General features: G+C 44.0%; 1 protein-coding gene, 1 long non-coding RNA gene and 1 pseudogene across 3 annotated transcripts; 2 read left to right on the top strand and 1 right to left on the bottom strand.

The window, feature by feature from the left end:
• Positions 1–1818: 1818 nt before the first annotated feature.
• On the bottom strand, positions 1819–12837 carry LOC123946550. Of its 2 annotated transcripts, none has more exons than XR_006819625.1 (4): positions 11827–12837; positions 11035–11674; positions 5148–5387; positions 1819–2083 (listed from the first exon to the last, which is right to left on the bottom strand). It is a non-coding gene; the product is annotated as an uncharacterized LOC123946550 (long non-coding RNA). The 2 variants fall into 2 exon arrangements; XR_006819626.1 differs by having other exon boundaries at positions 11035–11597; positions 11827–12835.
• On the top strand, positions 10004–10184 carry LOC123947712 (annotated as a pseudogene).
• Positions 11442–14925, top strand: TUBA1B (tubulin alpha 1b). Its single transcript, XM_046011939.1, has 4 exons — positions 11442–11565; positions 12919–13141; positions 13285–13433; positions 13764–14925. Exons 1-4 carry the CDS (start codon positions 11563–11565, stop codon positions 14742–14744), a joined length of 1356 nt encoding a protein of 451 aa, XP_045867895.1. The 5' UTR covers positions 11442–11562; the 3' UTR covers positions 14745–14925.
• Positions 14926–22358: the final 7433 nt, after the last annotated feature.

Here is a 22358-nt window from a genome sequence, read left to right as displayed (position 1 = left end):
TGAAGATACTCTTTAGGAGTTGTTGATATGGAAAGATAAGTGAAAAAAGCAAGGTGTAAAACAGCAGGCACCATAATTTGATACACTTTTGTACATAAGAAAGGGGTGAAATAAGAATAGATTAATCAATCAATATTTTTTATATTGTCACAAAGAAACATTGAACAAATTCACAACAAACTAATACGAATGCTTGTCTGTAGGGTTAGTGGAGAGGAATGGCATGAATGAGCACGGAAGTGTGTGTTAGGCAAGGTTATCCAGAGAAAGAGAACCAACAGGATTGATCGATTGATTGATCTATCATCTATCTATCTAGATTATAAAGTATTGGCTCACATGATTATTGAGGCTGAGAAGTCCCACTAGGTGCTGTTTACAAATTAGAGACCTAGGGAAGCCAGTCATGCAGTTCAATGGCTGGAGAGGTAATGGTTTAGATTCCTATCTGGATCTGAAGCCTGAGAACCAGGAGCACTGAGGACAGAAGACCGATGTTTCAGCTCAGATAGTCAGACAGAAAGTAAATTCAACCTTCCTTTGCCTTTTTGTTCTATTCAGGACCTCAACGTTTTTTGTTTTGTTTTGTTTTATTTAAGTAAATTCTACGTTCAAATGGGGCTTGAACTCACATGCTCTACTGACTGAGTTAGGCAGGAATCCCAGGCCTCAGTGGTTTTAATGATGTCTGCTCCAACCGGGAGGGGGCCAACTGCTTTATCAGTCCACCAAATTAAAACGTTAATCTCTTCTGGAAACATCCTCACAGACATAAACAAAAATAGTATTTAACCAACTATCTGAGCAACCCTTGGCCCAGTCAAGCTGACACATAAAATTAACCATCACAAGGTAGAAACAAAACTTCTCAATGTATATCTGCTTATCTCTTCAACTTTTTTTTTTAAAGATTTTATTTATTTATTTGACAGACACAGATCACAAGCAGGCAGAGAGGCAGGCAGAGACAGAGGAAGGGAAGCAGGCTCCCCGCTGAGCAGAGAGCCTGATTCATGGCACGATCCCAGGACCCTGGGATCATGACCTGAGCTGAAGGCAGAGGCTTTAACCCACTGAGCCACCCAGGCGCCCCTCTTCAACTTGTATTTTGTTTGTTTGTTTTTAAAAAAGATTTTATTTATTTATTTGACACAGAGAAAGAGAGCACAAGCAGGAGGAGCAGGAGAGGGAGAACATGATGCAGGGCTCAATCCCAAGACCCCTGAATCACAACCTGAGCCTAACCCTAACCCTAACCTTAACTTAACTGACTGAACCACCCAATTGTCCCTCTCTTCAACTTTTGAACCATGAGAATTTTTAACTAGTCACAAAATGTGTTTAAGTTTTGCTTTCAAGTCTATTATTTTTACTACATGTTTTTTAAAATCCATTCAGATATTCAATTGTCTTCTCAGTGACTAACATCTACTTTGTCTTCTATTTTACAGTGTGACCCAGCAGTTTCAGCAAAATAACAATCCTGGTTAAATCCATCTCTCCATCTATTTCATACCTCACCTGAGCAGCTGAACTGACTAGAGAAAAACATAATCAGGACGACTGATATTATTTTATATTTACAGCCACAAATGTCTAAAAAACCTACTATGCCTTCAACAATACTTGGAAATTCTACTACATTTCCCTAGTTGATTTACTGTCCCTCCCTCAGAGATAACTATTTTATACATTTACTCTCTTCAGACCTCCCACACTCCCTCCCCAATCCTCACATTTAGCCAATGATCTTCCCCATCACCATATCTCTGAAAAAAAGAAAAAAATTTTAAATACAGAAGAGAAATTCCACAAGATCCCACCACCACATCAGTTGTAAATTCTATCAGCTGCAAATAACGGACACATACATCCCAGAAAAAGGAAAAAGATCAGTGTGACTTAAACGAATTGTTTTATTTCCTCCCATAATGAGAAGTTCAGAGGTAGGCAATCCTGGACTTGTGCTACAGCTCCACAATGTCATCAGGGACCTAAACTTTATCTTCCTTCATCCTTAGCAATGGCTTAGGTTCACTTTATTGTCATAAGATGGTTGATCTTCAGTTATTATGTCCACATGCTAAGCAAGAAAAAGACACAAACACATAAACCAGTTCAGAAGCTCCACAAGACAACTTCCACTAACAACTCACTCAAACTTAGTCACATAGACATCCCTTCTGTAATTGGAATAGAAGCTTGGTACCCTGCTTCCAACAAAATCAGGGTTCTGTTGTTATTGAGAAACAGGGAGAGGGGCACCTGGGTGGCTCAGTCTGTTAAGCCTCCAACTCTCGATTTTGGCTCCGGTCATAACCTCAGGGTTGTGAGATCGGGGAAGCCCCATGTTGGGCTCTTAACTGGGTGTGCATCCTGCTCACGATTCTCTCTTTCCCTCTCCCTCTGCCACTCCCCACCCCTGTCTCTCTCCCTCTCAAACAAACAAACAGAGAGAGAATAAGGACAAATTACCTGTTTTCCTATTTCACTAGAAGAAAAAAGAAGCAACTGGAAGAGAAATTCCAATATTCCTACCACCAAATCTAACTGCCGGCCTGAATCTGTGCTCATCCTCTGGCTTCCTCCTATGTGTCAGTGGCTAAACTATCATACTCCTCTCCAATGTTAAACCTTTGAGTGGCGCACTGAATCCCTTCCCATTTCACTATTCTAAAACTTTGCTCCTGAATTCATTCCCTTTTCCTCACATCAATTTCCCCCTCCCTTTTATTTATTCTCTCTAGCAAACAAACATGCTAAGGTATCTCCCATCTTAAAAAAAAAAAAAAAATCTTTCCTTTGGGGGTGCCTAGGTGGCTCAGTCATTAAGGTTCTGCCTTTGGCTCAGATCATGATCCCAGGGTCCAGGGATGGAGCCCTACTGGGTTCCCTGCTCAGTGGGAAGTCTGCTTCTTCCTCTCCCACTCCCCCTGCTTGTGTTCCCTCTTACTCTGTGTCTCTCTCTGTCAAATAAATAAATAAAATCTTTAAAAAAAAAAAAAAAAAGGAGCACCTGGGTGGCTCAGTGGGTTAAGCTTCTGCCTTCGGCTCAGGTCATGATCTCAGGATCCTGGAATCGAGTCCCGCATCCGGCTCTCTGCTCAGTAGGGAACCTGCTTCTCCCCACCTCTCTCTCTCTGCCTGTCTGTATGCCTACTTGTGATCTCTCTCTGTCAAATAAATAAATAAAATCTTAAAAAAAAAAAAGAGTTTGACACAGTTATCACTTTCCTGCTTGAAACATTTTTTTCACTTGGTTTCCAGGATACCACACTCCTCGTGTTTTTCTTCATACACCGCTGTCTGCTCCTTCTCACTTTGACTACAGGATCCACTTCCTAATTTTTAAAAGCTGAAGTGTTCCGGCATTCAATCTTTGGTCTTCTTTTATTTTTTATTTTTTGGTCTTCTTTTAATCTACACTTTCTTCCTAGGTGATGTTACCCAGTTTCTATGCTGATGACTTCTAAATTTATCTCCAGTGTGAGACTTCTTTACACTTTAGTCTACTGCCTCATCATTTCTACTCAGATGACTAATACCCTACATCTCAACTTAACATGTCCAAAACTGACATCTGATTCCCTCTATTTCCTTAAACCTGTTCCTCCTTCAGTATTCCCCATTGTTGCTCAAGCCAAAAACCTTAGGATCATGTTTGACTCCTTTCTTTCTCACTCTACATTCCATGCATTAATAATTCTACCAATACTACCTTCAAAAATATATCCATACACTGACCTCCTTTTACCACCTCCACCACTGGTCTGGTCCAAGTAATTATCACCTCTTATCTGCATTACTACAATTCCCTTCCAACTCATATTTTTTATTCCACTCTTTAAAAATTTTTTTTTATTTATTTATTTTACAGAGAGAGTGAGGGAGAGAAAGCACAAGCAGGGGAAGCGGCATGCAGAAGGAGAGGGAGAAGCAGGCTCCCCACTGAGCAAGGAGCCCGATGTGGGGCTCAATGCCAGGACTCTGGGATCATGACCTGAGCTGAAGGCAGACGCTTAACCAACTGAGCCATCCAGGTGCCCCTTTTTTATTCCACTCTTAACCTCTTATAGTTTATTCTCATAACAGCTAGACAATCCTTTTAAAAATCTCAAAATAGAATATGTCACATCTATGCTCAAAACTATGTAATGGTTTCCCTGATTTTAGAATAAAACAGTCTTCCCATGACTAATAAGAAAGACACTTACGTAATCTAGACACTGATACTTCTCTGATCTCATTTCAAAATACCCTTTCTATCACTTCCTCTGCTCTTATCTCACTGACTTTATTAATATTGCTTTAAAAAAGACATACACACTCAACTTCAGGCTTTTGCTCCTGATGTTCCTCTGCTTGAAATGTCTACTCTACCACCTAATCCAGGTCTTTGTTCAAATAGCTACCTCCTCAGAGAGGCATTCTCAGGTCACTTTAACTAAAATAGCCTTCCTCTGTAACTTTAATTTCTTTTCTACACTTTATTTTTCTTCATAGCACCCCAAAGCACCTGACATTATATTTCACATCTCTTTGCTATATAGGTATTTTCTTTCTCCTTCAATAAAATATAAATTCCATGAGAGGAAGGACATAGTTTGTTCATTGTTATATCCACCCAACACTTAAAAGGAATATTTGCATTGTAAGCTCTCAATAAATTTGTCCCATAAATAAATAAAAACAGATATTGTGGGGCTCCTGGGTGGCTCAGTGGGTTAAGCCTCTGCCTTCTGCTCTGGTCATGATCCCAGGGTCCTGGGATCGAGTCCCGTATTGGGCTCTCTGCTCAGTGGGGAGCCTGCTTCCCCCTCTCTCTTTGCCTGGCTCTCTGCCTACTAGTGATATCTCTGTCAAATAAATAAATAAAATCTTTAAAAAAAAAAAAACCAGATACTGTTTTCTATATACACACAATGGACACTTTCCAGTCTTTACCCTGCTTAACTTCTCTGTAGCATTTGGCATTGTACCGGTTCTCCTTTAGGAAACTCTCCTTTTCCTTGGACTGTGAAACCCCCAGTACTCCCTCTCTGATCATTCCTTCTCAGATTTCTTTTACACATTTCTTTTCTCTACTTTAAATATGACCATTCTTCAGATTCCCTACTAAGGCCAGGTTCTCTAAGACCACCACTCACCAAGCTCAGTGCATTCCCCGTGAGTGGTCTTATCCATCTTCATCATTGACTTATCTTTATGCTGAAGACTCTCAAATCTGTATCCTACTTCTCTCTTCGTATCTGCATATATGACTAAGTAATGGACTTCTCCAGGTACCTGTACCACAGACACTTAAAGCTCAAGACATGTCAAAAGCTGAATTGTTAGCTTCTCCTGTGTCTCTTCTTCAGTTCCCATCCACTTCTTCCTTCATCATTCTGTTATCAGTAAAAACAAAAACAAAAACAAAACAAAACACCATTCAATTAGCTATTTAACCCCCCCAAACTAAAAATTAACTTCCATTGCTCAGTTTCCTTCAAATCCTGTATCCAATCACCAAGTCTGACATTCAACAACAAATTAGGCACTTACTGTAATAATAAATTTGGGGGCCCCTGGGTGGCTCCGTCCATTGAGGACCGACTCTTTTTTTTTTTTTTTTTTAAAGATTTTATTTATTTATTTATTTGTCAGAGAGAGAGAGAGGGAGAACACAAGCAAGTAGAGCAGCAGGCAGAAGCAGAGAGAGAAGCAGGCTCCCTGCTGAGCAAGGAGCCCGATGTGGGACTCGATCCCAGGACTCTGGGATCATGACCTGAGCCAAAGGCAGCAGCTTAACCAACTGAGCCACCCAGGCATCCCGAGGACCAACTCTTAATTCTTCTTGGTTTGGGCTCAGGTCATGGTCTTAGGGTCATGGGACCCAGCCCTGCGTACGGGAGGTGGGGCAGACGGGGGTGGGGAGTTCTGTTTGATATTTTTTACTCCTCCTTCTCTCCCCTCTGTTCATCTCCCCAGTGTAGCGTGCGCATGCTCTCTAAAATAAATAAAATATTTTCATAAATAAATAAAAATCTGGAGGTAGCTGGTTTCAAGGTTGGCTAAGCAGCTTCAGAGCATCAGAGCACTGAGTTGCCATCTCTTTGATTCTCTTTATATTAAGACCCTGAAAATCTTAAATTGGCTATAGGCAACACACCTTCACAAAACATTTCCAAAAGCAGAAAGGAAGGGGAAGGAGTGAAACATAAGGTCTTCAAAGATGCAATCTCTTTTGATCATGGAGGAAAACTGTAGCCAGGGCACAAGGGTGGAAGAGCACCTGGCTCTGGGGGTCCCAAACATATCAGGTTCAGCCACTCATCACTGACAAAATCCAAAGGCAGAGGAAAGACTGGTGGTGAAACAAGAAAAGAATTTCTTTCAGTGAGGCCAACACCAGGAAGACAGGAGACCAGCATCTCTCTCAAAGACTGACTCCAAATTGTTGAAAATATTTCCAGGTATATATAAGGAAAGTGTGGAACAAAGGTTGGTGGGTACATGGAGGTAGGCAGTGAAGGTTAAATTGATCATTGTCTTAGGGTCAGTCAAGAGGGGTCTTGCTGGCTAAGACAGTCCTTCTTGCTCAAAAGGGTAGTTTGGGTTCCCATCAGGGGATGCTTTGCCCACAAGGTCTTTTGCCTGAGTTAAGAGATAAGTTTGGGGGGCGCCTGGGTGGCTCAATGGGTTAAAGCCTCTGCCTTGGGGCATCTGGGTGGCTCAGTGGGTTAAGCCGCTGCCTTCGGCTCAGGTCACGATCTCAGGGTTCTGGGATCGAGCCCTGCATCAGGCTCTCTGCTCAGCAGGGAGTGTGCTTCCCCCTCTCTCTGCCTGCCTCTCTGCCTACCTGTGATCTCTATCAAATAAATAAATAAAATCTTTAAAAAATAATAATAATAAATAAATAAATAAACTCTTTAAAAAAATAAATAAATAAAGCCTCTGCCTTTGGCTCAGGTCATGATCTCAGGGTCCTGGGATGAGCCCTGCATTGGGCTCTCTGCTCAGCAGGGAGCCTGCTTCCCTTCCTCTTTCTCTACCTGCCTCTCTACCTGCTTGTGATCTCTGTCTGTCAAATTAATAAATAACATCTTTTAAAAAAGAGAGAAAAAAAGAGAGATAAGTTTGGTATGGGCCGCCTGGCGGGCTGAGACTCTTGATCTTGGGGTTATAAATTCAAGCCCCACATTGGGTGTAGAGATTACTTAAAAATAAAATCCTAGGGGCACCTGGGTGGCTCAGTGGGTTAAAGCCTCTGCCTTCGGCTCAGGTCATAATCCCAGACTCCTGGGATCGAGCCCAACATCCGTCGGGTTCTCTGCTCAGCGGAGAGCCTCCTCCCCGCCCCCCCGCCCCCGCCCGTCCCCCTCTGCCTGCCTCTCTGCGTACTTGTGATCTCTGTCAAATAAATAAAATCTTTTTTAAAAAATAATAAAATAAAATCCTAAAAAAAGAGAGAGTTAAGTTTGGACAAAAGAAGTTAATCCCTTAGAAAGTACAGCGTGGGGCGCCTGGGTGGCTCAGTTGGTTACGCAACTGCCTTCAGCTTGGGTCACGATCAGGAACTGCCAGGATCGAGTCCCACATTGCGCTCCCAGCTGCTTCTCCCTCTGATCTTCTCCCCTCTCATGCTCTCACTTTCTCTCTCTCACTCTGTCAAATAAATAAATAAATAAATCTTTAAAAAAAAAAAAAAGAAAAAAGGAAAGGTTGAGGTCAAAGTGGAGGTAGTTGAGGGGCTCCTGGGTGGCTCAGACTCTGGGATCATGACCTTGGCTCAGGTCATGATCCCAGAGTCCTAGGAATGAGCCCCAGATTGGGCTCTCTGCTCAGCAGGGAGCCTGCTTCACCCCTTCTCTCTCTGCTTGCCTCTCTGGCTACTAGTGATCTCTGTCAAATAATTAAATAAAATCTTTTTTAAAAAATGGAGGTAGTTAAAGTCCTCTTTCAAATCCATTTGCAGAAATACCCTAGCCAGGGGCGCCTGGGTGGCTCAGTGGGTTAAAGCCTCTGCCTTCAGCTCAGGTCATGATCCCACGGACCTGGGATCGAGCCCCGCATCGGGCTCTCTGCTCTGTGGAGACCCTGCTTCCTCTTCCTCTCTGCCTGCCTCTCTGCCTACTTGTAATCTCTGCCTGTCAAATAAATAAATAAAATCTTTAAAAAAAAAAAAACGAAAGAAAGAAATACCCTAGCCAACTTCCCAGAACTAGGTCCAATTATGAAAGAGACTGAAAAAGCAAGTAAAAATCTGGTAAAGGGAAATAGGGTTCCCTTGATTTATCCCCTGGGATTGAGCACATAAACATCCTTTTAAAAGAAAGAGAGAGAGAGGTTATCTTGGCAAAGAATGGAAGAAGATGTTTTTTGGAGGGGCAACCAAGGTTGGTTTCCACAAAAACAGACATGGAGTTTGCGTGTAATTAGGGAGAAATTTTAAACAAGTAAATAAATATACAAAGAAGATCATTTCAGGTTCTATAAATGCTACAAAATAAGGGGATGTGATAAAAAAATGATGGGCATATTTTGAAAATAAAACATAAAATTTACTAATGGGTTTGAATGTGACAGTATGAGAAAAAGATGATTCAAATTCATTGATTCCCATTTATAAATGAAGTTGGAGAAAGATATTTAAGGGTCTAAAGTCATACCACTATTAACTGACAAAGTTAAAACTGCATCTAGTACTACCTGAAACCAAAATCCATTTTCTTTCCCCTATACCATCTACTTGCGAGGGTGGGGGTAGAGGGTAGGGGGAGAGAGAACACAAAATAGTATATATAAATTTAAAACACTGGAATAAATAAGAATAAAAGGTCAAATATTTGAAAATATTTGATGTTTGGTAAGTTATTGCACTTATTTTTTTCTTTCCCTATAGAGCTGGTTAAAGGAACAAAATACGTTGTGAACTATTGTGTCAAAACCATAATATAGAACTATTAAAAATGTTGCTGACTGGGGCGCCTGGGTGGCTCAGTGGGTTAAAGCCTCTGCCTTCGGCTCAGGTCATGATCCCAGGGTCCTGGAATCGAGTCCCGCATCGGGCTCTCTGCTCAGCAGGAAGCCTGCTTCCTCCTCTCTCTCTGCCTACTTGTGACCTCTGTCTGTCAAATAAATAAATAAAATCTTAAAAAAAAAAAAATGTTGCTGACTGCGTAGAACAGTAGCAAATGGCCATGATATTAAGTAGCAAAAATGGGAGTGGCTTAAATAGCAACACAGGGTTTCCCATTACACCAAAGACTTAAAAGAAATAGTTACAGGCCCTGTAACAGTCCAACAAAACAAATACCTAATAATCAGTTAAAATGTTAAGACAGTGGATGATACTGTGTTTATATTCCAGCAATAGATAACTACTATTTAGTTGTTAAATATATACAAAGTATATGCATCTTATATATAATACAAACAAATAAACCTATGTAAATTAATATGGGTAAAAAAAAAAATGTCAGCCTTTCCTCTCAGGTACTAAAGAGGTAGCAAAATAAACTTACCATTATTCAGTATTTTTCTGGCATAAAGATACCAGATTAGATTAAATTTAAAAGTCCATTTGGATCTAAATTACTCTCTGAAAAGTATGGTGTCAACAGGGACCTAAAAAACCCTCAAATACTTCCTCATTCTCAACAGGGGAATTCACAGAAACAAGGCTAGCAAAGGTAATGACTTTAGGGAGATATCTGGGGACACATACAGGTCCACAGGAGCAAATCTCTGCAGTGAAAGCTCTAAGGTTCTGCGGAGAGCTAGAAGGAGGGAGGTGCCTGCTTCCAAAGGCTTTCATCCAGAGCAGACAGCAAAATGGAGTTAAGCAGGGTGGTTCCCTAACATTCATTTCCTGATCCAGACAAACTAATTATTTTCCATCTTCTTTAAGAATAAGTGAGACAATATTCAAAAAGATTCCTGTCCCCAGTAACCTAGTTTGGAAAATATGTACAAATCTTTATCTTGAGTTGAAACACTTTTAACAGAAAATCATCATACTAGCTTTGCGCAGTGGCAGTATCGTAGCCAATGAGGTTTATCCGAGGCGCGATTATTGCTAATTGAAAATCATCATACCAAGATAAAAAAAGGAGTACAAAAATATATTAGAAATAAAAGGAAACCTCCTTGTTTGTATTCCAGGTTCATATGAGTGGAAATCTTAGATATACAAGAAAGTAAAAATGTGTGTGTGTTTGTGTGTATACACATACATATCCTTACAAGCCACACACACATATTAACAGTGTAAATCTGTTATTTGTCTGATATGGAGGGTGAAGCCCTCACCAAATCTGAGCAAGATAATAACTGAATATCAACTGTGGACTGTTAGTTTCACATTTACTTTTTTGTTACATACTATCAGTGGGAGGATATTTTGAATAATGTAACAACAGGTTTCTGCTAGGACCATTTTAAAGCCACACTTTAACCCTAACTAACCACTTCATGTATTTCCAAGGGTTTACACAGTTTATGATTTTGGAATAGAGTCTCCTGAAAGGCAGAGATGGGAAGGAGGGTATCAGCTACAATCTGGGCCTCCTAGAAGGAGGCTATAACCAATTGATCTATCATGACGTAACAGAAAGCAATTATTTTATCGAGTTTTACAAAGCTCTGTATAACACAAGGAATCCCTACTTCCTAATAGCCTTCGGTGTCAATTTCCTCACTACCCAAGTTTCTGTCCTCACTTCTACAATTCAGCTACCAAATTTGAAATGTATCTTTGTATCCCCCTTTTTAAAAGCCCCGGGAATGTCTCATAAAGCTGTTGGTTATGTCTAAAAATGGGGCCTAGTGGGCCCTTGTAACAGCTTTGATGTTCAATGCTTAGGTACTACTCTTTGAATGACTGAAATATTTCTGCTTCCAACCTCTGGCACATTAGTTTAACAAACAAGTCATTACAATAAACCAAATAAAGCTGGTCTGTTTTCTAAACCTTGCATCCTCCACATTACCAGGTAGATAAAGAATGCACTGCCTTTAAAAGAACTGAGGGGGGGGGAAGGGAAAACTCACTGACAAATTGTGGCAACATGAAATAATCAGCTGAGCTATCCGGACCAGAATTTTCTGCATCTCATGGTGCTTCATCTTTAAAACTGGACAGACTTCTTAAGTCTTAGGGTTCGTCCAAATTAAGGCAAGCTTCCTTTCCCGTTCCCATGTTGGTTGGTTTCTGAACCTGCGACCGCCCCCACGCCCAGGCCCTAGCGGCCATGCGCGGCAGACTGCAGCACCCGAGCTCGCTGTCCGCAGGCGCAGCGGACCCCGCCCGGTAGGGCCGGCGCGGGGAGGGGGCTCTGAGCCAGGAACCCGCCTCTGCGGCTGCCGAGCCGGGCGCCGAGTGGGCGCGCCAGGCCGGGGGAGGGGCCCGCGGCCGTGGCACCGCCTGGGCCCGCCCGCCTCTCCCCGACCGCTACTTAAGTGGCTCCAGCACCACCCCCGACTCAGTGCGTTACTTACCTCGACTCTTAGCTTGTCGGGGACGGTAACCGGGACGCGGTGTCTGCTCCTGTCGCCTGCGCCTGCTAACCCGTAACCATCATGGTGAGTGGGCCGCTCGGGGCGCCGCCCTCGCTCTGGAAAACCGGGAAAAGCGAGCCGAACCGTCTCGCGGAGGCCGTTAGTAAGGGATCAGCGCTCTGGTTTTGGAAGGCTTAGAAAAGCGAGGCGAGAGGCGAGGGTGGGAATAGTGAGAATGGTTGGGGCCCGAAAGGGAGGCCGCCGCGTTTTCTTCTCGGACTCCGGGAGGGTATGGCCGGGTGCCGGCTCCCCACACCGTGGTTGGGGTTCTCAATTAGCCCTTACCTGTTGGGCGCGAGACCCGAGACCCTAGTCTTTTTTCCCGCGCGTTCCCATCCCCCTTTCCTTCCCCGGCTTTTGGCGGGCACGCGCGCGCGGGCTCTCCACGCCCTCACTTCCTCCTCTGCCAGAAGCGCGGAGGCGGGAAGGAGCCCGACACAAAAGCGCAGGCGCGACCGTTACCTTCCCGCCAGGGAGTGGCGGGAGCCCGCCCCTGCAGTGTGCGCGTGCGCGCCGGGGAGCTGCGGGTCTACTGCTGTAGGGCGTGTCTCTGTTAGCCCCAGTTTTGGAGGTTTTTGTTGCGATAAGGTGAACGTAAAGGACGGCTCCTTGTTGGGTGTGTTGCACTACGCCAGAGTATTAAGACAATTAGCTCCCAACAGCTTCAAGAGGCCATCTGTCTTTCCTTGGTCAGAGTTAGGAATGCGCGTAGGAGCAGGTGGTGGCGGTGAGGGATTTTGAGGGGACAGAAATCGGATCTTGGTCCAGATCTGGGCCGCAGATAATCCCCTGCTGTGCCCTGACAGATGTGAAGGTGCTGGGCTTAGCCCAGCGCCTGGGGGAGCAGAAGATGGTTGGCCATGGCAGGCCCTTCTGCGACGTGGCTGCTGCGTGTGGCTGCAGCTGCGCGGCCCCGGTGGCCGCAGAGGGGCGCGGACGCGCGCTCACCCTGAATTGCTCATTCATCCTGCGCCGCAAAGCCCCGCCCTTTGTCCCTGCGGCCAGACATTTCCTCTGCACTGTTCTGGCCACGTGCTTCCTGCGATGGTAGCTGCCCGGAAATCTGGCCGCCTAGTCTAAAATGGAATTATGAGGCCTGAGCACTGAATGAATGGCCTCCCTATCTTCCTCTAAAAAGGAGGAAGCTGTGACTAAGCGTTATTGGTCTGGAAAGAGGCCTTCCCAGTTTAGATACGGAGAAGAAATTCTTCAAGCGATGCAGATCGAATTGTATAGTGATTATCTCCTAGAAGAGTATTTTAGTTCGTTTTAGAAGGGGAAGTTTGTGAGATTGATTACATAAATTTTGTTCCGTTTTACAGTTTTACTAGATTAGCTTAGTACTAATTATCTTTTTTTTAATCTACCTTTCAACAGCGTGAGTGTATCTCCATCCACGTCGGCCAGGCTGGTGTCCAGATCGGCAATGCCTGCTGGGAGCTCTATTGCCTGGAGCACGGCATTCAGCCCGATGGCCAGATGCCAAGTGACAAGACCATCGGGGGAGGAGACGACTCCTTCAACACCTTCTTCAGTGAGACGGGCGCTGGCAAGCATGTGCCCAGGGCCGTGTTCGTAGACCTGGAACCCACAGTCATTGGTGAGTTGGCCTCAGTAACCCCAGTGAACTCCCCGGGGGGTCTGGGACGGGAGGTCTGTCTTGAGGCTCCGTGGAGCCGGTGAAGTTGAGCAGGCTTGTGCAGGTGGTGAGTGAAGGGGGGCTGCTGTGTTTGCCTTTTCCAGATGAAGTTCGCACTGGCACCTACCGCCAGCTCTTCCACCCTGAGCAGCTCATCACAGGCAAGGAAGATGCTGCCAACAACTACGCCCGAGGGCACTACACCATTGGCAAGGAGATCATTGACCTTGTCTTGGACCGAATTCGGAAGCTGGTATGTTTATTCTCAAGAAGTAAATAATGATCCTAAGGAAGACACTTGAAATAGGTTCTTTTCATCTCAGACACAGAATTAAAATGTAATGGAGTGAGGTAAACTATTCCTTTATAGTTTTTCTTTAAAAATCCAATTAAAGCATGAACTATTTGGTGTCATTTAAGTAAGAAATGCTTAGTAATTCTAGGAAGGTCTCCATGTAAGTGTTTCTTGTCAAAATAAGATCTGTATTCTTGGACTTGTATGAAAAGTGAAAATATATTTACTTAGGATATATATTGCAAAGAGCAGTAATCATACGTTTTCTCTGTTTCTTTTTTCTACCAGGCTGACCAGTGCACAGGTCTTCAGGGCTTCTTGGTTTTCCACAGCTTTGGAGGGGGAACTGGTTCCGGGTTCACCTCCCTGCTGATGGAACGTCTCTCTGTCGATTATGGCAAGAAGTCCAAGCTGGAGTTCTCCATTTACCCAGCCCCTCAGGTTTCCACAGCTGTAGTTGAGCCCTACAACTCCATCCTCACTACCCACACCACCCTGGAGCACTCTGATTGTGCCTTCATGGTAGACAACGAGGCCATCTATGACATCTGTCGTAGAAACCTCGATATCGAACGCCCAACCTACACTAATCTTAACCGCCTTATTAGCCAGATTGTGTCCTCCATCACTGCTTCCCTCAGATTCGATGGAGCCCTGAACGTTGATCTGACAGAATTCCAGACCAACCTGGTGCCCTATCCCCGTATCCACTTCCCTCTGGCCACCTATGCCCCTGTCATCTCTGCTGAGAAAGCCTACCATGAACAGCTTTCTGTAGCAGAGATCACCAACGCGTGCTTTGAGCCAGCTAACCAGATGGTGAAATGTGACCCTCGCCATGGTAAATACATGGCTTGCTGCCTGTTGTACCGTGGTGATGTGGTTCCCAAAGATGTCAATGCCGCCATTGCCACCATCAAGACCAAGCGCAGCATCCAGTTTGTGGACTGGTGCCCCACTGGCTTCAAAGTGGGCATTAATTACCAGCCTCCCACTGTGGTGCCCGGTGGAGACCTGGCCAAAGTCCAGCGAGCTGTGTGCATGCTGAGCAACACCACAGCCATCGCTGAGGCCTGGGCTCGCCTGGACCACAAGTTTGACCTGATGTATGCCAAGCGTGCCTTTGTTCACTGGTATGTGGGGGAGGGCATGGAGGAAGGAGAGTTTTCTGAGGCCCGTGAGGACATGGCTGCCCTTGAGAAGGATTATGAGGAGGTTGGTGTGGATTCTGTTGAGGGAGAGGGTGAAGAAGAAGGAGAGGAATACTAATTACCACTCATTTCAGCCCTGCAGCATGTCACGTTCAGAACTTAAGCTTCAACATTAGCTGTGACAGGCGTTAAAGCTTTCTGGTTAGATTGTCTTCACTTTTAACTGTGATCATGTCTTTTCCATGTGTACTTGTTGCATTTCTCCATCATGTCTCAAAGTAAAGGCTTTAAGAACGAAAGTTTGACTTGTGTGCTTTTCTAAATTGCTTTCTCCAATTCAGGATGTCCTGCCATTCATCGTATCTGGAAGGTAGCCATAGAGTGGCTATCAAGAATACCAAGAATCCTATTTCCTGTGTAACCACCTCTGGGGACAAGGGAACACACTGGACTAGAAAAGCAGGAGAGCTGGATTCTGACACTGATCTGTTAATATCACCTCAACCAGTGTTAGAATCTGAAAGGAGCTTAGAAAAATGTTACTTCAGAGCTAATGTAGCTTCTTATCGGTCAGATACAGGGAAGTTTTAAATGTCCTACAAACCCATGACTGCTCTTTTTAAAGAAGTTTACTAAACCTATCAATGTAACTAAGAGTTTCAAAATGACCCTTCTACAGGAAAATGGATAGACTTGAGCATGATGAGGTAAAAGCTGTTTCCAGCCCTGTCATAAGTTGCAGGATCATAATTCCTGCTGATGAACAAAAATCCTAATAGAAAACCAAATAATAAGCTGTGTGCTTAAAAAAAAAAAAGGCTGAGAATTTGTAGAAAAGCACTACTTTACTGGAGGGTGAAGTGGCAACACTTGTGTAGGTTAGGGTAAGAGTTTACAATTTAGGGCCTTTGGCATCATTTACGTTCTTTCAAGTATATAGATTGGCTACATCTAAACGACTATAGTAGATAGGAAAACAGGATGCAAATAGTGTATGCACAGAGAAAATGCACAGTGGAACAGAAGTACAGGGACTAAAGGTCTGCTGGAGATGTTGATCCTTGGTTTTAAAAAAATACCAGTTTTCCCAGTTATTTCCCCTACAAATTTACAGAAGTGTTCTTGGCTCCTGAAAGAAACAATCTGGTTTGTGGGCATAGCAACACAAATGGAGCCACCACAGGTCCCTGGGGAAGGCAGATGCCAGGGCTGTAAAGTGCTACGAGGAAATCCTAAACTGCATTAGTGACCAAATGGGGACTGAAGGTTTTGAGTTAGTGCTGATTGCAAAGGAGGTCTTGAGAGATGTCTGAAAACCCTCTGATGTATCCCTCCCTTCCTGAAAAACAAGAGGGAATGATAGCTACACTAGAGCCCGGGAAAGAGCAACAAAGTAATGCAGAGAAGAGCTTGCTTTTCAGGAACGTGTCCTGGGTGCCTGAAACCAGGGAAGCAAGCACACATTCAGTGTGCAGCGTGCCATGCACATTTTCAGAGTTCTGAGGCACAAGGCAGGGACAGGATCAAGAAGCCAGCATTTCAACTGCATCTGATTTTTTTTTTTTTTTTTTTAAGATTTTACTTGGCAGGGGTGCCTGGATGGCTTAAGGGGTTAAGCCTCTGCCTTCTGCTCAGGTCATGATCTCAGGGTCTTGGGATTGAGCCCCACATCAGGCTCTCTGCTCAGCAGGGAGCCTGCTTCCTCCTCTTCTGCCTACTTGTTATCTCTGTCTCTGTCAAATAAATAAAATCTTTTTTAAAAGATTTTACTTGACAGAGGTAGGGAGAGAGCAAACACAAGCAGGGGGAGCAGCAGGCAGAGGGAGAGAGAGAAGCAGTCTCCCCACTGAACAAGGAGCCTGATATGGGGCTCCACCCTCAGGGCCCTGGGATCACAACCCGAGCCCAAGGCAGCTGCTTAACCAACTGATCCATCCAGGTGCCCCTGATATTTTGTTTTGTTTGGGTTTTGTGTGTGTGTTGGGGTGGGGTGGGGGTTGTATTTTTAAGAAGATTAATATGTAATAAAGCAAAATAAGATGACAGGCTGGTGTAAGGCACATAGTTGTTTGGAATTTTATTACCTATTATTACAACAAATTGTCCCAAAACTTTGTGGTTTAAGACAATATATATGTATTACTTCATGCAGTTTTTGAGAGTCAGGAATTCAGGAGTGGTTTAGCGGGCTAGTTCTGTCTCAGGATTTCTCATAAGGTTGCAAGTCAAGGTGTTGACTGAGGCTACAGTTCCCTGTGTGCTTCATTGGGACTGGAAGATTCTCTTCCAAGGCAGTTCACCCACCGGCCTTGCAAGTGAGTGCTGGTTGTTGGCAGGTGGGCTTAGTTCACACGGGGACCTCTCTCCAATAGGGCTACTTGAGTGTCTTCAGAACATGGGGGCAGGCTTCCCCCAAAGTGAGTGATCCAAGAGAAGGTTAAGTTGGAAACCGCAATGTTATGACTTAACCTTGTAAGTCACACTGTCTCATTTCTACAATACCCCATTTGTTACACGTCAGTCCTGTTTAGTCTGCAAGAAAACTTCACATTGACCGGAGGCAAGAATCAGGGGGAGTTACATACAAACCCCAAGATTTAATGTTTTTATAGGATAGAACAATAATGATCATATTAGTCTTTTTTTCCCAGTACACTTGATATATTTCATTTTTTAAAAGGGAGGAAACCTGGGTGCCTGGCTGCCTCAGAGGAGCGTGTGACTCTTGTTCTCCTGGTTGTGGGTTTGAGCCCCATGTTGGGTATAGAGATTACTTAAAAATAAAATCTTAAAAATAAATAAAAGGGAGGAAACCTGTAATTTAGAAAGGTTTTCCATCTTCTATAGTACAAACTCAAATTTCAACCTTTGTGGTTGTTTTAAGCTATCTTCAGAAGAGACATTTCCTATCTACCTTTTTCCTGAACTACTCTCTAATTATTTGGTTATTGATCCAACCGGCTGCTTGAATTCAGTATTCCCTCTGTCCCCTCAGTTCCGAATCATCTTATATGCAACATGATGATTAGTAGTTACTAATAGTCTAAACTTTTGGTGACATGAAATATCAAGTGTGGGACTGGGGTGGGGAGGAAGGCGCTGCCTATAATGAAATGCCAAGGCAGCCAGGAAAATGTCATGAAGCATTACTTTGGGGGCCCCCGAGTTCTGATACCTGGCAGCAACACAATTCCTGGTATGATTATGGCCCACAGACTGCTCTAATGGAAGTAAAAACAAGGATTATTTTTTTCCCTCTTAGGACAGATTATTATTCTATTCTCTACAAACATCGAACCTGAGGTTTTGTAAAACATATTCACTCTCTTTTCAGGCCCAGGTCTCTTTAAGCACCTTCTGAGTTGAGTTTCAGGGTAGGGAGGCCTAGGAAACAGATTGAGTCACTTGACTCTTTCTTCTGTCATTAGGTTTTCTTAACCTCCTAGGCCTGTTCCCCCCCCCCTTTTTTTTCAAAGATTTTATTTATTTATTGGATAGAGAGAGAGAGAGGGAACACAAGCAGGAGGAGTGGGAGAAGCAGGTTTTTCCCTGAGCAGGGAGCCTGATGCCAAGCTCCATCCCAGGACCCTGGGACCATGACCTGAGCTGAAGACAGATGCTTAATGACTGAGCCACCCAGGAGCCCTGGCCTATCTTCCCTTTTGCACTCCGGATTCCCATTCTGCCTTTTTCAGAAGAGGGTGGTGAATAGGACAATCAAGTCTGGAAGGACTTGAAGCTTAGCAATGTGCATCTAAGCTTCGGAAATGAGGGAAGGGCACCCCAGGACTTGACAGCTCTACTCAGTGAGACACCAAAGCCACTGCCAAAGAAAAACGAGCAATTTATTTAGAAAAGAAATAGAAATAAGTAAAGCCCAAGGAGCGTTTACTTACCGATGGCGAGGATGATGATGATAATTAACCTTAGCACATCAAGACTTTGGATTTACTCCCACCCATCTTTTTTTAAACACCAGAATACTTAAATGCCTTTACAATGTAGCATTCCTAACCTCCTTGAGATGACCTTAAAATGAGAGGAGCCCAGGGCCTTTTCTTTTTTAAAAAACAAATGACAGATTTAATTGGCAGGGAAGAGGGGAAGTGATACTATAGCCCTGTGTCCCGTCTTGTAGGACCGAGGGCCTTAAATATTGCCTGCTAAAAGTTCAGAGGGAATAGGAGTCTTTCAGCCCTTTGGAGGGCCAGGTACATGGTCAGATTAAGAGGCTCGAATGAGAGAGAAGAGAGATGGCATTTTCCCCTACCAATCCCATCAAATTCCTGGCAAATTCCTTAATGCCCTGCAGATGGCACCACTGACAACGAGTTCTCTGCCCAGAAGAGCAGAGCTCAGATTTGTGAACTCTGCCCTGTCACCTTGGAGCTGAGCCTAGAAGATACATAACAAACAGGAAATAACTGACTTGACATCTCTGGCTTGTTTTTTTTGTTGTTGTTGTTGTTGTTCTGTCCATCCCTAGAGGGACCTAGGTCTCACGCTAAGCCATTATGAATCAGGCAGCCACAGGATTTAGGAACTCCCATACCCAAGCTCTTAACTTCAGCTCCTGCCTCTACTCCTCAGGATGGGATGGGTATAAAAACGTGGTCTTGGGTCAACATGTAGGAAGGGAGATTGCCAGATCAATCTGAACTCATTGACACAAAGTCAATAACCATCCGATGATGTGGACATTATCATGTAGATACTGGTATCTTTGTGTTGTGAGGCCCAGCGATTTCCTCTATGCCATTTGGTCCATACCTCAAAATAAATGCCCTTCCCACCCATCCCTCAACTGACCAACCCATCTCCCAACTAACAGCTTGCCAAATGTTACTGTGTCCAGCTGTGATGGAGTTGAACTCATCTCATTCCTGCCTGGGGCCTTCACTCTTCCCTCCACCTATATAATACCTTTTTCAGCCATAATTGCCCCCTCCATCTTTGCCCACTTCCTCATACTCTTTCTTTGATGATGGAAACTGAAGTATTACCTCTTCAAGGACTTAAAGAATAGGTCAGACTCAGAGTCCCCATTAAATATTTGCATTGAAACTTCCACTTTTTCTCTCAAAGCATTAATCGTATTTTGCAATTATTTAATTATGTGTGTGATTATTCAATTAATATATTTTCCCCCTATTGGATCTTATAAGCTCTACGTCTATTGTGTTTACCCTTGTATGGCCAGTACCTAGCTTGGTGCTTAATGCATAACTGGCACTCAATAAATATTCCAAGAATTAATTTGGGGCAAGAACAAAGATTCAACCTTTTTTTTAAAGATTTTATTTATTTATGGGGAGGGTATGTGCTATCGTGAGTGCTGTGAAGTGTGTAAACCTGGCGATTCACAGACCTGTACCCCTGGGGATAAAAATACATTATATGTTTATAAAAAAAAAAAATTGGAAGGGGAGGCGAACCATAAGAGACTATGGACTCTGAAAAACAACCTGAGGGTTTTGAAGGGTCGGGGGTGGGAGGTTGGGGGAACAGGTGGTGGGTAATAGGGAGGGCATGTATTGCATGGAGCACTGGGTGTTGTGCAAAAACAATGAATACTGTTACGCTGAAAAAAAAATAAATTAATTAAAAAAAAGATTTTGTTTATTTATTTGTCAGAGAGAAAGAGAGAGAGAGAGCATAGGTAGGCAGAGTGGAGCTCAATGTGGAACTCGATCCAAGGACACTGGGACCCTGACCTGAGCTGAAGGCAGCCGCGTAACCAACTGAGCCACCCAGGCATCCCTCAACCTTTTTTTTTTTTTTTTAAGATTTTACTTATTTATTTGACAGAGAGATAGAGAGCACCAGTAGGCAGAGCGGCAGGCAGAGGGAGAGGGAGAAGCAGGCTCTCTGTGGAGGGGGGAGCCTGATGCGGGGCTCAACCCGAGGACCCTGGGATCACGACCTGAGCTGAAGGCGGCTGCTTAACCGACTGAGCCACCCAGGCCCAAGATTCAAACTTTTAACTCTGCAAGCTAGAGAGGACTGCCCCTCTACTCTCTTCCCTTTTTACCCCTTTTCCCAGGCCCAAAGATCTAAGATGCCTCAGGAAGACACCACAGGGTAGACAGTGATAGCAAATAAAGGTAGAAGGGAAAGTTGTTCCAACATTCTTCATAAATAAGATCTGTTCTAAAGATTCTTCATAAATAAGACCCCTCACCCTCTCAAGTGTCTTATGATACTAGCATGCAGGAGTTTCTGCTGGCTCACACTGACTAAATGAATGTGTGCCAGGGGCCAAAGTGTGGCCCAGCTGCCAGAACAGGCAGGTGTCACCTTAGACATTCCATCTTTACATCAGTATGCAAAGCTACGCAGCTGAGCACTCCCACAATCCTCTTCACTATTTGTTCTGCTATGCAAACTGTTTATGCAGTTCTGGGCACCTCAAAAAAGATACAGAAAGGCAAGAGAGGGCTGAGTGGAATGCTAAGTAGCCTGGGTAGAGGAACTCAGAGAACGGAGGATGTTTAGATTAGAATAGAGAAACCCAATGAAGATCTGCTATCCAGAAATGGCAGCAGCCTCATTCCTCAAAAACCCAGAGGGCACAGCAACAGATGGGGGGAAAACACTGCATCTCACATTCTAATAATCAGCTAGGATCAATAGTGGGCCACTGTGCCATCCATGTAGTGAATGGCAAACAGGGAGAACTGAAGATTTCTAAGATCCCTCTCCATTCCCAGAGTCCAGGATTTCAATTTTTTTCTGCTATTTCAAGCCTATCTTTCATTACGACTATCCTCTCAAATATTTTTTGAAAAGTCAGAGATAGGTAGGGACAAAGGAACAGAATCTCTCAAAGCATGTTTCTTAAACCATTGCCCCATCCCTGCCAATAACAACAGGCTCTCAGATCCAGGTAGTTCTTACCTCAAAGAAACCTCTAGTTTTCTGGCTTCCCTGGCACCCTAGAGAGGAAGGCAATCCCAAAGTTGCTGGGCCATTTCTAGGAACTGGTCCAATTTCCATCGGAGAGAAAGGAGGAGGTTTACAGCCTTAGCTTGGGCTGCTATGACAAAATACCATAGACTGGATGGCTTAACCAACAGACTTATTTTTCACAGTTCTGGAGGCTGGGAAGTCTAAGAACCAGTGTCTGGTGAGAGTGCTCTCCCTGGCTTGCATTTTTGCTCTATTCTCACAGGACGGAGAGAGAAAGCTCTAGTCTCTTTCTCTTCTTAGAAGGACATTAATCCAGGGCACCTGGGTGGCTCAATGGGTTAAGCCTCTGCCTTTGGCTTAGGTCATGATCCCAGGGTCATGGGATCAAGCCCCACGTTGGGCTCTCTGCTCAGCAGGAAGCCTGCTTCCTGCTCTCTTTCTGCCTGCCTCTCTGCCTACTTGTGATCTCTCTCTGTTGAATAAATAAACAAAATCTTTAAAAAAAAAAAAAAAAAGAAGGACATTAATCCCATCAAGAGAGGTGTACTTTATCTAAACATAATTACCTCTTAAAGGCCCCACCTCCTAATATCATCACTTTGTGGGTCATATAAAAATAAGAATTTTGGGGGGTGTCTGAGTGGCTCAGTTGGTTGAGTGGCTGCCTTCCGCTCGGGTCATGGTCCTGGAGTCCAGGGATAGTCCTGCATTGGACTCCTTGCTCAGCGGGGAGTCTGCTTCTCCCTCTGACCTTCTCCCCTCTCATGCTCTCTCTCTCAAGTAAATAAATAAAATCTTTAAAAATATATGAATTTTTTTGGGG

This window comes from Meles meles, chromosome 7, assembly GCF_922984935.1.
Source record: "Meles meles chromosome 7, mMelMel3.1 paternal haplotype, whole genome shotgun sequence".
Lineage (NCBI taxonomy): Eukaryota > Metazoa > Chordata > Mammalia > Carnivora > Mustelidae > Meles > Meles meles.
This window is presented reverse-complemented; position numbering and strand designations above follow the sequence as displayed.

What these genes read in the sequence shown, in the direction of transcription:
- TUBA1B (XM_046011939.1), top strand. An exon ending in CCTGGAACCCACAGTCATTG is followed by an intron (nt 13,142 to 13,284) that starts GTGAGTTGGCCT and finishes TGCCTTTTCCAG; the next exon opens with ATGAAGTTCGCACTGGCACC. An exon ending in TGGACCGAATTCGGAAGCTG is followed by an intron (nt 13,434 to 13,763) that starts GTATGTTTATTC and finishes TTTTTCTACCAG; the next exon opens with GCTGACCAGTGCACAGGTCT.